Raw genomic sequence first — 16397 nt, forward strand, 5'->3', positions numbered from 1 at the left:
TTCATTCCCAGCCTTTAAAGATGATGTAATCAAAATGTGTAAAACATTCTATCCTAGCCTTTGAAGATGATGTAATCAAAGTGTGTAAAACATTCTACCCTTACCTTTGAAGATGATGTAATTAAAGCGTATAAAACATTCTATCCTAGTCTTTGAAGATGATGTAATCAAAGCGTATAAAACATTCTACCCTTACCTTTGAAGATGATGTAATCAAAGCATAGAAAACATTCTATCCTAGCGTTGAAGATGATGTAATCAAAGCGTATAAAACATTCTATCCTAGTCTTTGAAGATGATGTAATCAAAGCATAGAAAAATTCTATCCTAGCCTTTGAAGATGATGTAATCAAAGTGTATAAAACATTCTATCCTAGCCTTTGAAGCTGATGTAATCAAAGCGTATAAACCATTCCACCCTTACCTTTGAAGATGATGTAATCAAGACGTATAAAACATTCTATCCTAGCCTTTGAAGATGATGTAATCAAAGCGTATAAAACATTCTATCCTAACCTTTGAAGATGATATAATCAAAGCGTATAAAACATTCTACCCTAACCTTTGAAGATGATGTAATCAAAGTGTACAAAACATTCTATCCTAGCCTTTGAAGATGATGTAATCAAAGCGTATAAAACATTCTACCCTAACCTTTGAAGATGATGTAATCAAAGCGTATAAAACATTCTACCCTTACCTTTGAAGATGATGTAATCAAAGCGTATAAAACATTCTACCCTTACCTTTGAAGATGATGTAATCAAAGCGTATAAAACATTCTATCCTAGTCTTTGAAGATGATGTAATCAAAGCATATAAAACATTCTATCCTAGTCTTTGAAGATGATGTAATCAAAGTGTGTTAAACATTCTACCCTTACCTTTGAAGATGATGTAATCAAAGCGTATAAAACATTCTTTCCTAGTCTTTGAAGATGATGTAATCAAAGCATATAAAACATTCTATCCTAGCCTTTGAAGATGATGTAATCAAAGCATAGAAAAATTCTAGCCTTTGAAGATGATGTAATCAAAGCATATAAAACATTCTATCCTAGCCTTTGAAGCTGATGTAATCAAAGCGTATAAAACATTCCACCCTTACCTTTGAAGATGATGTAATCAAGATGTATAAAACATTCTATCCTAGTCTTTGAAGATGATGTAATCAAAGCGTATAAAACATTCTACCCTTACCTTTGAAGATGATGTAATCAAAGCGTATAAAACATTCTACCCTTACCTTTGAAGATGATGTAATCAAAGCGTAAGAAACATTCTACCCTTACCTTTGAAGATGATGTAATCAAAGCGTATAAAACATTCTATCCCAGCCTTTGAAGATGATGTAATCAAAGCATATAAAACATTCTATCCTAGCCTTTGAAGATGATGTAATCAAAGCGTATAAAACATTCTATCCTAGCCTTTGAAGATGATGTAATCAAAGCGTATAAAACATTCTATCCCAGCCTTTGAAGATGATGTAATCAAAGCATATAAAACATTCTATCCTAGCCTTTGAAGATGATGTAATCAAAGCGTATAAAACATTCTATCCTAGCCTTTGAAGATGATGTAATCAAAGCGTATAAAACATTCTATCCTAGCCTTTGAAGATAATGTAATCAAAGCATATAAAACATTCTATCCTAGCCTTTGAAGATGATGTAATCAAAGCGTATAAAACATTCTATCCTAGCCTTTGAAGATGATGTAATCAAAGCGTATAAAACATTCTACCCTTACCTTTGAAGATGATGTAATCAAAGCGTATAAAACATTCTATCCCAGCCTTTGAAGATGATGTAATCAAAGCATATAAAACATTCTATCCTAGCCTTTGAAGATGATGTAATCAAAGCGTATAAAACATTCTATCCTAGCCTTTGAAGATGATGTAATCAAAGCGTATAAAACAGTCTACCCTAGCCTTTGAAGATGATGTAATCAAAGCGTATAAAACATTCTACCCTAACCTTTGAAGATAATGTAATCAAAGCGTATAAAACATTTCATTCCCAGCCTTTAAAGATGATGTAATCAAAATGTGTAAAACATTCTATCCTAGCCTTTGAAGCTGATGTAATCAAAGTGTGTAAAACATTCTACCCTTACCTTTGAAGATGATGTAATCAAAGCGTATAAAACATTCTATCCTAGTCTTTGAAGATGATGTAATCAAAGCGTATAAAACATTCTATCCTAGTCTTTGAAGATGATGTAATCAAAGTGTGTTAAACATTCTACCCTTACCATTGAAGATGATGTAATCAAAGCGTATAAAACATTCTATCCTAGTCTTTGAAGATGATGTAATCAAAGCATAGAAAAATTCTATCCTAACCTTTGAAGATGATGTAATCAAAGCATATATAACATTCTATCCTAGCCTTTGAAGATGATGTAATCAAAGCATAGAAAAATTCTATCCTAGCCTTTGAAGATGATGTAATCAAAGCGTATAAAACATTCCACCCTTACCTTTGAAGATGATGTAATCAAGATGTATAAAACATTCTATCCTAGTCTTTGAAGATGATGTAATCAAAGCGTATAAAACATTCTACCCTTACCTTTGAAGATGATGTAATCAAAGCATATAAATCATTCTTTCCTAGCCTTTGAAGATGATGTAATCAAAGCGTATAAAACATTCTATCCTAGCCTTTGAAGCTGATGTAATCAAAGCGTATAAAACATTCCACCCTTACCTTTGAAGATGATGTAATCAAGACGTATAAAACATTCTATCCTAGTCTTTGAAGATGATGTAATCAAAGCGTATAAAACATTCTACCCTTACCTTTGAAGATGATGTAATCAAAGCATATAAATCATTCTATCCTAGCCTTTGAAGATGATGTAATCAAAGTGTACAAAACATTCTATCCTAGCCTTTGAAGATGATGTAATCAAAGCGTATAAAACATTCTATCCTAGCCTTTGAAGATGATGTAATCAAAACATAGAAAAATTCTATCCTAGCCTTTGAAGATGATGTAATCAAAGCGTACAAAACATTCTATCCTAGCCTTTGAAGATGATGTAATCAAAGCATAGAAAAATTCTATCCTAGCCTTTGAAGATGATGTAATCAAAGCGTATAAAACATTCTATCCTTACCTTTAAAGATGATGTAATCAAAGCGTATAAAACATTCTATCCTAGCCTTTGAAGATGATGTAATCAAAGCGTATAAAACATTCTATCCTAGCCTTTGAAGATGATGTAATCAAAGCGTATAAAACATTCTACCCTTACCTTTGAAGATGATGTAATCAAAGTGTATAAAACATTCTATCCCAGCCTTTGATGATGATGTAATCAAGGCATTTAAAACATTCTATCCTAGCCTTTGAAGATGATGTAATCAAAGCGTGTAAAACATTCTATCCTAGCCTTTGAAGATGATGTAATCAAAGCATATAAAACATTTCATTCCCAGCCTTTAAGATGATGTAATCAAAGCATAGAAAAATTCTATCCTAGCCTTTGAAGATGATGTAATCAAAGCATAGAAAACATTCTATCCTAGCCTTTGAAGATGATGTAATCAAAGCGTATAAAACATTCTATCCTAGCCTTTGAAGATGATGTAATCAAAGCGTGTAAAACATTCTATCCTAGCCTTTGAAGATGATGTAATCAAAGCATATAAAACATTCTATCCTAGCCTTTGAAGATGATGTAATCAAAGCATATAAAACATTCTATCCTAGTCTTTGAAGATGATGTAATCAAAGTGTATAAAACATTCTATCCTAGCCTTTGAAGATGATGTAATCAAAGAATAGAAAAATTCTATCCTAGTCTTTGAAGATGATGTAATCAAAGCGTATAAAACATTCTATCCTAGCCTTTGAAGATGATGTAATCAAAGCATAGAAAACATTCTATCCTAGCCTTTGAAGATGATGTAATCAAAGCGTGTAAAACATTCTACCCTTACCTCTGAAGATGATGTAATCAAAGCGTATAAAACATTCTACCCTAACCTTTGAAGATAATGTAATCAAAGCGTATAAAACATTTCATTCCCGGCCTTTGAAGATGATGTAATCAAAATGTATAAAACATTCTTTCCTAGTCTTTGAAGATGATGTAATCAAAGTGTGTTAAACATTCCACCCTTACCTTTGAAGATGATGTAATCAAAGCATAGAAAAATTCTATCCTAGCCTTTGAAGATGATGTAATCAAAGCATATAAAAAATTCTATCCTAGCCTTTGAAGATGATGTAATCAAAGCGTATAAAACATTCTATCCAAGCCTTTGAAGATGATGTAATCAAAGCATAGAAAAATTCTATCCTAGACTTTGAAGATGACGTAATCAAAGCATATAAAACATTCTATCCTAGCCTTTGAAGATGATGTAATCAAAGCGTATAAAACATTCTACCCTTACCTTTGAAGATGATGTAATCAAAGCATATAAAACATTCTATCCTAGCCTTTGAAGATGATGTAATCTAAGCGTATAAAACATTCAATCCTAGCCTTTGAAGATGATGTAATCAAAGCGTATAAAACATTCTACCCTTACCTTTGAAGATGATGTAATCAAGACGTATAAAACATTCTATCCTAGTCTTTGAAGATGATGTAATCAAAGCGTATAAAACATTCTACCCTTACCTCTGAAGATGATGTAATCAAAGCGTATAAAACATTCCACCCTTACCTTTAAAGATGATGTAATCAAAACGTATAAAACATTCTATCCTTACCTTTGAAGATGATGTAATCAAAGCGTATAAAACATTCTACCCTGACCTTTGAAGATGATGTAATCAAGACGTATAAAACATTCTATCCTAGTCTTTGAAGATGATGTAATCAAAGCGTATAAAACATTCTATCCTTACCTTTGAAGATGATGTAATCAAAGCGTATAAAACATTCTACCCTTACCTCTGAAGATGATGTAATCAAAGCGTATAAAACATTCTACCCTAACCTCTGAAGATGATGTAATCAAAGCGTATAAAACATTCCACCCTTACCTTTAAAGATGATGTAATCAAAACGTATAAAACATTCCACCCTTACCTTTAAAGATGATGTAATCAAAACGTATAAAACATTCCACCCTTACCTTTAAAGATGATGTAATCAAAGCGTATAAAACATTCTACCCTTACCTCTGAAGATGATGTAATCAAAGCGTATAAAACATTCCACCCTTACCTTTAAAGATGATGTAATCAAAACGTATAAAACATTCTATCCCGGCCTTTGAAGATGATGTAATCAAAGCATAGAAACATTCTATCCTAGCCTTTGAAGATGATGTAATCAAAGCATATAAAACATCCTATCCTAGCCTTTGAAGATGATGTAATCAAAGCGTATAAAACATTCTACCCTTGCCTTTGAAGATGATGTAATCAAAGCGTATAAAACATTCTGCCCTTGCCTTTGAAGATGATGTAATCAAAGCGTATAAAACATTCTACCCTTACCTTTGAAGATGATGTAATCAAAGCGTATAAAACATTCTATCCTTACCTTTGAAGATGATGTAATCAAAGCATATAAAACATTCAATTCAACAGTTCATTTGTTGCTCTTAAAATGCTCTGTAAATCTTTGTCTTGTTACCTATACGTCCAAAATGCTGGTGTAGAAGTTTTGATACTAGGGTTTCATATCAGTTTAAATTTAACATGTAGATGGACATAACAGCCTTCATGGCAAGGTGATGGCTCTACATTTGGAGAGTTTGGTTTTAAACAGTGTAGATGTCAGTGGTTCTCATTTTCACCGTGTTAGCGCCAAAGCAAACAGGCTCAGACAACCTGGTGACCAGAGTCCATGGAGGGGACTTTAAATGTTCCATTTAAGCAAAGTTTAAACATTACACACTATACATTTGAATGATCTACAGTCATCTGCATCTGCAAGTTTTAAGCATGTAGGGTACATAGGATTCATGAAGGGGCCCATTGTGCTGCACCCCATGGCTAGAAGACCAGGGTGGCCCATGTCAAGCTGGACGCATGTAGACATGTGTGTCACTCAGCAGCCAAGGTCAAGCTCAACAGCGTCTCTGATGTGTGGCCCTTTTCGCCTCTGGTGATACCCCTGCGGACCTTGGGACATCCACCGCATAACTGAAGGCTGATGGTTCCCCTACTACATCATCCTTTGAAACCTATAAAACATTCCGTGCTCTGCCTTTAAAATGACATCATCCTTTGAAACCTATAAAACATTCCGTGCTCTGCCTTTAAAATCACATCATCCTTTGAAACCTATAAAACATTCCGTGCTCTGCCTTTAAAATCACATCATCCTTTGAAACCTATAAAACATTCCGTGCTCTGCCTTTAAAATGACATCATCCTTTGAAACCTATAAAACATTCCGTGCTCTGCCTTTAAAATGACATCATCCTTTGAAACCTATAAAACATTCCGTGCTCTGCCTTTAAAATGACATCATCCTTTGAAACCTATAAAACATTCCGTGCTCTGCCTTTAAAATGACATCATCCTTTGAAACCTATAAAACATTCCGTGCTCTGCCTTTAAAATCACATCATCCTTTGAAACCTATAAAACATTCCGTCTTCTGCCTTTAAATTGATGTCATCCTTTCAAGCCTACATGGTAAGAAAGAATGACATCATCCACTGAAAACTGAACAGACAAAGAAATCTTCTCATTTACATTAATTTTTAAAAAAAACTACTCTAGTGATGAAGAACATATTTCAGGTTTATTCTAATAATGAAGTAATAAAGAAGACTTGATAAAAATATTTGTTATTAACTAATGAAGTCAACAGAATATACAGAATAAGGACAAATGTTAATATAACACATTCCAATCTTCTTTAGAAATCACAAAGTTATGAATTTTATGCTTCCAGTTTCATCTCAAATCCACCTGACTGGATATTCTTATCCAGGAAATGATGTCTCTGCCTTCGTCCAATCACAACACAGCCTACTCATGTTGCTGTCTTCTCATTGGCTGTTAGGAAGGAATCCTTCTCCTCTTTGCTCTTCATCGCCATCTTCTCTGCCTTCTTCATGGCGCGTTTCTTGGACCGCCTCATTAGGCAGCACTTCACCGTCACCACGACGATCACCACCAGCACCACAAATGCCCCCACGGCTACCAGCACGGGGAAGAGGATACCGGACAGGAGGCTGTCGTCTTCATCCCTCGTCATGTTCTTGCAGGCCGTGGAGTCCTCGTCGTGATGTTTGCCGTCCTCGTCGGAGCAGACGCACCTGAACGAGCCCACAGAGTTCAGGCAGAGGTGCCTGCAGGGGGCACCAACGCTACACTCGTCAATGTCCACACAGTGTCCTAAAGCGTCCCTCTGGAACCCAAGCTCACAGGTACGGCAGACGGCGGAGAAGTCGACAGGGGAGTCATCGATCAGACGCCACATGAGAGGATGACCTGAACATTGGAGCGCCACCAGGTCTGACGACCAGCACTCCACCTGGGTCCTGCTGTCATCCTCCTCCTGGATGAACGAGCGGATACCCGGAGTCTTCGTCGGATCTTTGGGGAGCTCACATGAAACCGATAACAACCCTGGGTCAGAACCAAGGTCAGAGCCAGGGTCAGATCCAGGGTCAGAACCAAGGTCAGAGCCAGGGTCAGATCCAGGGTCAGATCCAGGGTCAGATCCAGGGTCAGATCCAAGGTCAGAACCAAGGTCAGAGCCAGGGTCAGATCCAGGGTCAGAACCAAGGTCAGAGCCAGGGTCAGAGCCAAGGTCAGAGCCAGGGTCAGAGCCAAGGTCAGAGCCAAGGTCAGAGCCAGGGTCAGAGCCAAGGTCAGATCCAGGGTCAGAACCAGAGACAGAGCCAGGATCAGATCCAAGTGCCTGTAGTCTGGTGTTGTTTGTCTCTGCTGGAGCAAAAAGTTCTGGATCTGGCATGTGTGTTCCAGGTGTAGACGGCGGTGTGCGTGTTGTCGGTTCAGCAGGTTCTGGTGGTTTTGGCGTGGCAGGTTTAGGTTCCAGTTGTGGCTCAGGTGTCTCCGGTGCTGCAGGGGTCTCCATCGATATCTGTTCACAGATGAACTGGTATTCGGTCTTACAGGTGACTTGGACCAGACCCCATCTGGTCACATTGGTCCCTTGAAGCTCCACCCTCAGTGCTGCACAGCGTATAGAGGTACAGGTCTCTTTCGGCTCCTTCCACCACTGCATCACCTCTGCCTCCTGGCTGCCGTCATGGATCCACTTGAAGCCTCTGAGGGTCAGGTAAGAGACCACGCACTGCTTCTTCAGCTGCCTGAGCCCCACCCAAAGCGTGATCTCGCTCCGACTCACAGGAGGCAGAGACTCAGAGAGGAGTTTGAGGACTTCCGATAAATCCTGCTGGGTGACGAAGGTGGCGAGGACGCCGCCAGGGGAGCACGCTTCCACCGCCTGCTCGTAGGGAAGCTGGCGGGGGTGGAGTGTGTAGCGAGGCAATGTGACCGGATCAGCAGAGACGCTTCTGAACATGATGGCGACCAACAACAGGTGAGGACCGTACAGCCTAGACGCCATTCTTACTGACTCCTCCTCCTCAGGTGATGTCACTCTGCTGAAAAAGAAAAGAGACTTTAACAGAAACGCATAGGATCAACCATGAACACTGAAAGAGTAACTAAAGCCAGAGTTTGATTTATAGAGTAACTAAAGCCAGAGTTTGATTAATAGAGTAACTAAAGCCAGAGTTTGATTTATAGAGTAACTAAAGCCAGAGTTTGATTTATAGAGTAACTAAAGCCAGAGTTTGATTTATAGAGTAACTAAAGCCAGAGTTTGATTAATAGAGTAACTAAAGCCAGAGTTTGATTTATAGAGTAACTAAAGCCAGAGTTTGATTTATAGAGTAACTAAAGCCAGAGTTTGATTTATAGAGTAACTAAAGTCAGAGTTTGATTTATAGAGTAACTAAAGCCAGAGTTTGATTTAAAGAGTAACTAAAGCCAGAGTTTGATTTATAGAGTAACTAAAGCCAGAGTTTGATTTATAGAGTAACTAAAGCCAGAGTTTGATTTAAAAACTTACTAAAGTCAGAGTTTGATTTATAGAGTAACTAAAGCCAGAGTTTGATGTATAAAGTAACTAAAGCCAGAGTTTGATTTAGAGTAACTAAAGCCAGAGTTTGATTTATAGAGTAACTAAAGCCAGAGTTTGATTAATAGAGTAACTAAAGCCAGAGTTTGATTTAAAAACTTACTAAAGCCAGAGTTTGATTTATAGAGTAACTAAAGCCAGAGTTTGATTTAAAAACTTACTAAAGTCAGAGTTTGATTTATAGAGTAACTAAAGCCAGAGTTTGATGTATAAAGTAACTAAAGCCAGAGTTTGATTTAGAGTAACTAAAGCCAGAGTTTGATTTATAGAGTAACTAAAGCCAGAGTTTGATTAATAGAGTAACTAAAGCCAGAGTTTGATTTATAGAGTAACTAAAGCCAGAGTTTGATTTAAAAACTTACTAAAGTCAGAGTTTGATTTATAGAGTAACTAAAGCCAGAGTTTGATTTAAAGAGTAACTAAAGCCAGAGTTTGATTTATAGAGTAACTAAAGTCAGAGTTTGATTTATAGAGTAACTAAAGCCAGAGTTTGATGTATAAAGTAACTAAAGCCAGAGTTTGATTTAGAGAGTGACTAAAGCCAGAGTTTGATTTAAAGAGTAACTTAAGCCAGAGTTTGATTTATAGAGTAACTAAAGCCAGAGTTTGATTTAAAAGCTTACTAAAGTCAGAGTTTGATTTAAAGAGTAACTAAAGCCAGAGTTTGATTTATAGAGTAACTAAAGCCAGAGTTTGATTTAAAGAGTAACTAAAGCCAGAGTTTGATGTAAACAGTAACTAAAGCCAGAGTTTGATGTACAGAGTAACTAAAGCCAGAGTTTGATGTATAGAGTAACTAAAGCCAGAGTTTGATTTAAAGAGTAACTAAACTCAGAGTTTGATTTATAGAGTAACTAAAGTCAGAGTTTGATGTATAGAGTAACTAAAGCCAGAATTTGATTTAGAGAGTAACTAAAGTCAGAGTTTGATGTATAGAGTAACTAAAGCCAGAATTTGATTTAGAGAGTAACTAAAGCCAGAGTTTGATGTACAGAGTAACTAAAGCCAGAGTTTGATGTATAGAGTAACTAAAGTCAGAGTTTGATTTAGAGAGTACCTAAAGCCAGAGTTTGATTTAAAGACCTACTAAAGTCAGAGTTTGATTTATAGAGTAACTAAAGCCAGAGTTTGATGTATAGAGTACCTAAAGCCAGAGTTTGATTTAAAGACCTACTAAAGTCAGAGTTTGATTTAGAGAGTAACTAAAGCCAGAGTTTGATTTAGAGAGTGACTAAAGCCAGAGTTTGATGTATAGAGTACCTAAAGCCAGAGTTTGATTTAAAGACTTACTTAAGTCAGAGTTTAATGTATAGAGCACCTAAAGCCAGAGTTTGATTTAGAGAGTAACTAAAGCCAGAGTTTGATTTAAAGACCTACTAAAGTCAGAGTTTGATTTATAGAGTAACTAAAGCCAGAGTTTGATTTAGAGAGTGACTAAAGCCAGAGTTTGATTTAGAGAGTAACTAAAGCCAGAGTTTGATTTAAAGACTTACTTAAGTCAGAGTTTAATGTATAGAGCACCTAAAGCCAGAGTTTGATTTAGAGAGTGACTAAAGCCAGACTTTGATTTAAAGAGTAACTAAAGCCAGAGTTTGATTTGAACTTACTAAAGTCAGAGTTTGATTTAAAGAGTAACTAAAGCCAGAGTTTGATTTATAGAGTAACTAAAGCCAGAGTTTGATTTAAAGAGTAACTAAAGCCAGAGTTTGATGTAAACAGTAACTAAAGCCAGAATTTGATTAAGAGAGTAACTAAAGCCAGAGTTTGATTTATAGAGTAACTAAAGCCAGAGTTTGATTTATAGAGTAACTAAAGCCAGAGTTTGATTTAAAGAGTAACTAAAGCCAGAGTTTGATGTAAACAGTAACTAAAGCCAGAATTTGATTAAGAGAGTAACTAAAGCCAGAGTTTGATTTATAGAGTAACTAAAGCCAGAGTTTGATTTAGAGAGTAACTAAACTCAGAGTTTGATTTAAAGAGTAACTAAAATCAGAGTTTGATGTATAGAGTAACTAAAGCCAGAATTTGATTTAGAGAGTAACTAAAGTCAGAGTTTGATGTAAAGAGTAACTAAAGCCAGAGTTTGATGTATAGAGTAACTAAAGCCAGAATTTGATTTAAAGAGTAACTAAAGCCAGAGTTTGATGTATAGAGTAACTAAAGTCAGAGTTTGATTGATAGAGCACCTAAAGCCAGAGTTTGATTTAAAGACCTACTAAAGTCAGAGTTTGATTTAAAGAGTAACTAAAGCCAGAGTTTGATTTAAAGACCTACTAAAGTCAGAGTTTGATTTATAGAGTAACTAAAGCCAGAGTTTGATTGATAGAGTAACTAAAGCCAGAGTTTGATTTAGAGAGTAACTAAAGTCAGAGTTTGATGTGAAGAGTAACTAAAGCCAGAGTTTGATTTATAGAGTAACTAAAGCCAGAGTTTCATTTAAAGACCTACTAAAGTCAGAGTTTGATTTAAAGACTTACTTAAGTCAGAGTTTAATGTATAGAGCACCTAAAGCCAGAGTTTGATTTAGAGAGTAACTAAAGCCAGAGTTTGATTTAAAGACCTACTAAAGTCAGAGTTTGATTTATAGAGTAACTAAAGCCAGAGTTTGATTTAGAGAGTGACTAAAGCCAGAGTTTGATTTAAAGAGTAACTAAAGCCAGAGTTTGATTTAAAGACTTACTTAAGTCAGAGTTTAATGTATAGAGCACCTAAAGCCAGAGTTTGATTTAGAGAGTGACTAAAGCCAGACTTTGATTTAAAGAGTAACTTAAGCCAGAGTTTGATTTGAACTTACTAAAGTCAGAGTTTGATTTAAAGAGTAACTAAAGCCAGAGTTTGATTTATAGAGTAACTAAAGCCAGAGTTTGATTTAAAGAGTAACTAAAGCCAGAGTTTGATGTAAACAGTAACTAAAGCCAGAATTTGATTAAGAGAGTAACTAAAGCCAGAGTTTGATTTATAGAGTAACTAAAGCCAGAGTTTGATTTAAAGAGTAACTAAAGCCAGAGTTTGATGTAAACAGTAACTAAAGCCAGAATTTGATTAAGAGAGTAACTAAAGCCAGAGTTTGATTTATAGAGTAACTAAAGCCAGAGTTTGATTTAAAGAGTAACTAAACTCAGAGTTTGATTTAAAGAGTAACTAAAATCAGAGTTTGATGTATAGAGTAACTAAAGCCAGAATTTGATTTAGAGAGTAACTAAAGTCAGAGTTTGATGTAAAGAGTAACTAAAGCCAGAGTTTGATTTATAGAGTAACTAAAGCCAGAATTTGATTTAAAGAGTAACTAAAGCCAGAGTTTGATGTATAGAGTAACTAAAGTCAGAGTTTGATTGATAGAGCACCTAAAGCCAGAGTTTGATTTAAAGAGTAACTAAAGCCAGAGTTTGATTTAAAGACCTACTAAAGTCAGAGTTTGATTTATAGAGTAACTAAAGCCAGAGTTTGATTGATAGAGTAACTAAAGCCAGAGTTTGATTTAGAGAGTAACTAAAGTCAGAGTTTGATGTGAAGAGTAACTAAAGCCAGAGTTTGATTTATAGAGTAACTAAAGCCAGAGTTTCATTTAAAGACCTACTAAAGTCAGAGTTTGATTTAAAGAGTAACTAAAGTCAGAGTTGATTTAAAGAGTAACTAAAGCCAGAGTTTGATTTAAAGACCTACTAAAGTCAGAGTTTGATTTATAGAGTAACTAAAGCCAGAGTTTGATTGATAGAGTACCTAAAGCCAGAGTTTGATTTAGAGAGTAACTAAAGTCAGAGTTTGATGTGAAGAGTAACTAAAGCCAGAGTTTGATGTATAGAGTAACTAAAGTCAGAGTTTGATTTAAAGACCTACTAAAGTCAGAGTTTGATTTATAGAGTACCTAAAGCCAGAGTTTGATTTAAAGAGTAACTAAAGTCAAAGTTTATTTAAAGAGTACCTAAAGCCAGAGTTTGATTTAAAGACCTACTAAAGTCAGAGTTTGATTTATAGAGTAACTAAAGCCAGAGTTTGATTTAAAGACCTACTAAAGTCAGAGTTTGATTTAAAGAGTAACTAAAGCCAGAGTTTGATTTAAAGACCTACTAAAGTCAGAGTTTGATTTATAGAGTAACTAAAGCCAGAGTTTGATTTATAGAGTAACTAAAGCCAGAGTTTCACTTAAAGACCTACTAAAGTCAGAGTTTGATTTAAAGAGTAACTAAAGTCAGAGTTGATTTATAGAGTAACTAAAGCCAGAGTTTGATTTAAAGAGTAACTAAAGCCAGAGTTTGATTTAGAGACCTACTAAAGTCAGAGTTTGATTTAAAGAGTAACTAAAGCCAGAGTTTGATTTAAAGACCTACTAAAGTCAGAGTTTGATTTATAGAGTAACTAAAGCCAGAGTTTGATTTAAAGACCTACTAAAGCCAGAGTTTGATTTAAAGAGTACCTAAAGCCAGAGTTTGATTTAGAGAGTAACTAAAGTCAGAGTTTGATGTGAAGAGTAACTAAAGCCAGAGTTTGATTTATAGAGTAACTAAAGCCAGAGTTTCATTTAAAGACCTAGTAAAGTCAGAGTTTGATTTAAAGAGTAACTAAAGTCAGAGTTGATTTATAGAGTAACTAAAGCCAGAGTTTGATTTAAAGACCTACTAAGGTCAGAGTTTGATTTAAAGAGTAACTAAAGCCAGAGTTTGATTTAAAGAGTAACTAAAGCCAGAGTTTGATTTAGAGACCTACTAAAGTCAGAGTTTGATTTAAAGAGTAACTAAAGCCAGAGTTTGATTTAAAGACCTACTAAAGTCAGAGTTTGATTTAGAGAGTAACTAAAGCCAGAGTTTGATTTAAAGACCTACTAAAGCCAGAGTTTGATTTAAAGAGTCCCTAAAGTCAGAGTTTGATTTATAGAGTAACTAAAACCAGAGGTTGATTGATAGAGTACCTAAAGCCAGAGTTTGATTTAAAGACCTACTAAAGCCAGAGTTTGATTTAGAGAGTAACTAAAGCCAGAGTTTGATTTATAGAGTAACTAAAGTCAGAGTTTGATGTAAAGAGTAACTAAAGCCAGAGTTTGATTTAGAGAGTAACTAAAGCCAGAGTTTGATTAAAAGACATACTAAGGTCAGAGTTTGATTTAAAGAGTAACTAAAGTCAGAGTTTGATTGATAGAGTACCTAAAGCCAGAGTTTGATTTATTGAGTAACTAAAGCCAGAGTTTGATTTATAGAGTAACTAAAGCCAGAGTTTGTTTTATAGAGTAACTAAAGCCAGAGTTTGATTTAGAGAGTAACTAAAGCCAGAGTTTGATTTATAGAGTAACTAAAGCCAGAGTTTGATTTATAGAGTAACTAAAGCCAGAGTTTGATTAATAGAGTAACTAAAGCCAGAGTTTGATTTAGAGAGTAACTAAAGCCAGAGTTTGATTTAAAGAGTAACTTAAGCCAGAGTTTGATGTATAGAGTAACTAAAGCCAGAGTTTGATGTATAGAGTACCTAAAGCCAGAGTTTGATGTATAGAGTACCTAAAGCCAGAGTTTGATGTATAGAGTACCTAAAGCCAGAGTTTGATGTATAGAGTACCTAAAGCCAGAGTTTGATGTATAGAGTAACTAAAGCCAGAGTTTGATCTGGTTCTCACACTGACCAGGACCCAGGAAGGACCAGACCCAGAACTGCAGCTTTTACCTCCCATCAGCAACAGTTTAACCCTCTTTCCCTCTGAGAGACCAACCAGCTCTAGAGTGAAAATAAAATGCTGGAGATTTTTGAGACATTTAGCCCGGGACAGATTCAGGCTTTGCTTTATTATCTGATGCTAGTAACGCGTGTTCTCATTGGCCAATCCCGAAATATGACTTTGTTCAACCATCAGAGGAATGTCCTGTTAAAGTTAAGGAGAGAGTGTCATGAAGAAGAGGAAGCTCCCTGGTTCCTGTCAGGATGGATCTTTATCTCTCTAATTCTCTCTCTGTTAACTTAATTCCAACCCCCACCCCCACTCCATCCACCCCCCCACTCGTTCTCTCTCTCTCTCTCTCTCTCTTTAAACACGTTAAACCCTTTAGCTAAATGAACCCGTTTAACTCTTTAATGAAGTTTTCTCACCGTCTGTGAATCTCACGTCCTCTCCACCACTGATTCATTCAGCTCCTCTCTGTCTCCAGGACTTCGTCTCTTCGTGGTCCTGGTTTCTTCTAGGTTCTCCTCCTGTCTCCTCCTCTCTCTCTTAAACTTTTTCACTACCTCGCTCCTCTTCGTCTCTTCTTCTGTGCCGTCTCTCCTTACCGTCTCCTCCACAGTAGCTCTACTAACAGACCGTCCACCGGCCTCACCCCTCCTCCCCTCCACTGCCCCCTCCCCGGACCTCCCCAGCCCTCCTCTCCTCCAGGACAGGAAGTGTGCTGTGTCTTGATATGGCGAGCTCGTTTCCTCCAGAGAAACGCTGCCACTCACTCAGAGAGATTAGAACAATCAACCCAGTCCATATTCAAAGTTTGGACCTGAACATTCAAATCAAACTTTATTGATCTTGTTCACAGATAAACAGATGTACCTGAACAGGTGGGATGAAATAAACCTTCAGCATAGAGATTTAAAGAGGACAAGGTTCTTAAAGATGTACATTTTTGATCACAGTTCAATTCAGACAAGTAGACTCAATCATGTTTGTGTGACACGTCATTATAATGTCAAAGATCATCGTTATGCTGATGATGTACTACTGTATATGTCTATGTAGGAAATTCTCTTGACTTTCTTCGTATTAATCATTGAAATTAGCGTTGTTTTATCCTGTTTTTCATCCTTTTCATGGACTACATTACCAGGACTTAGACCCATCTGAAAATTAAGATAACAAATAATGGCAGTTGTTATCTCTCATCATAATGAGAACACTGACAACCCAGAAATGTTGACTCTACAACTATGGCCCACTATTTCACAAAAGGGCAGCGGAAAGCCTCAACATCCCTAGCTTCATGAACATTCTATCCTCTGTCTTTGAAGATGATGTCATCCTTTAAAATCTACAAAACATTCCTACCTCTACCTTTGAAGATGATGTCATCCTTTGAAACCGACAAAACATTCCGTCCTTTACCTTTGAAGATGATGTCATCCTTAGAAACCTATAAAACATTCCTACCTCTACCTTTGAAGATGATGTCATCCTTTGAAACCGACAAAACATTCCGTCCTTTACCTTTGAAGATGATGTCATCCTTAGAAACCTATAAAACATTCCTACCTCTACCTTTGAAGATGATGTCATCCTTTGAAACCTACAAAACATTCCGTCCTTACCTTTGAAGATGATGTCATCCTTT

General features: G+C 36.1%; 1 protein-coding gene across 2 annotated transcripts; it reads right to left on the reverse strand.

The window, feature by feature from the left end:
- Positions 1-5624: 5624 nt before the first annotated feature.
- Positions 5625-15384, reverse strand: clec14a (C-type lectin domain containing 14A). Of its 2 annotated transcripts, none has more exons than XM_041812075.1 (2): positions 15175-15384; positions 5625-8563 (listed from the first exon to the last, which is right to left on the reverse strand). In XM_041812075.1, exons 1-2 carry the CDS (start codon positions 15210-15212, stop codon positions 6964-6966), a joined length of 1638 nt encoding a protein of 545 aa, XP_041668009.1. In that variant the 5' UTR covers positions 15213-15384; the 3' UTR covers positions 5625-6963. The 2 variants fall into 2 exon arrangements, with proteins under 2 accessions (XP_041668009.1, XP_041668008.1); XM_041812074.1 differs by having other exon boundaries at positions 5628-8566.
- Between the last annotated feature and the right edge of the window lie 1013 nt (positions 15385-16397).

This window comes from Cheilinus undulatus, linkage group 18 (assembly GCF_018320785.1).
Source record: "Cheilinus undulatus linkage group 18, ASM1832078v1, whole genome shotgun sequence".
NCBI classification, from domain to species: domain Eukaryota; kingdom Metazoa; phylum Chordata; class Actinopteri; order Labriformes; family Labridae; genus Cheilinus; species Cheilinus undulatus.

Coding starts and splice junctions, on each gene's coding strand:
- clec14a (XM_041812074.1), bottom strand. CDS start 15,212: ATGAATCAGTGGTGGAGAGGACGTGAGATTCACAGACG. Junction 8,567..15,174: donor GGACGTGAGATTCACAGACG/GTGAGAAAACTT, acceptor TTTCTTTTTCAG/CAGAGTGACATCACCTGAGG.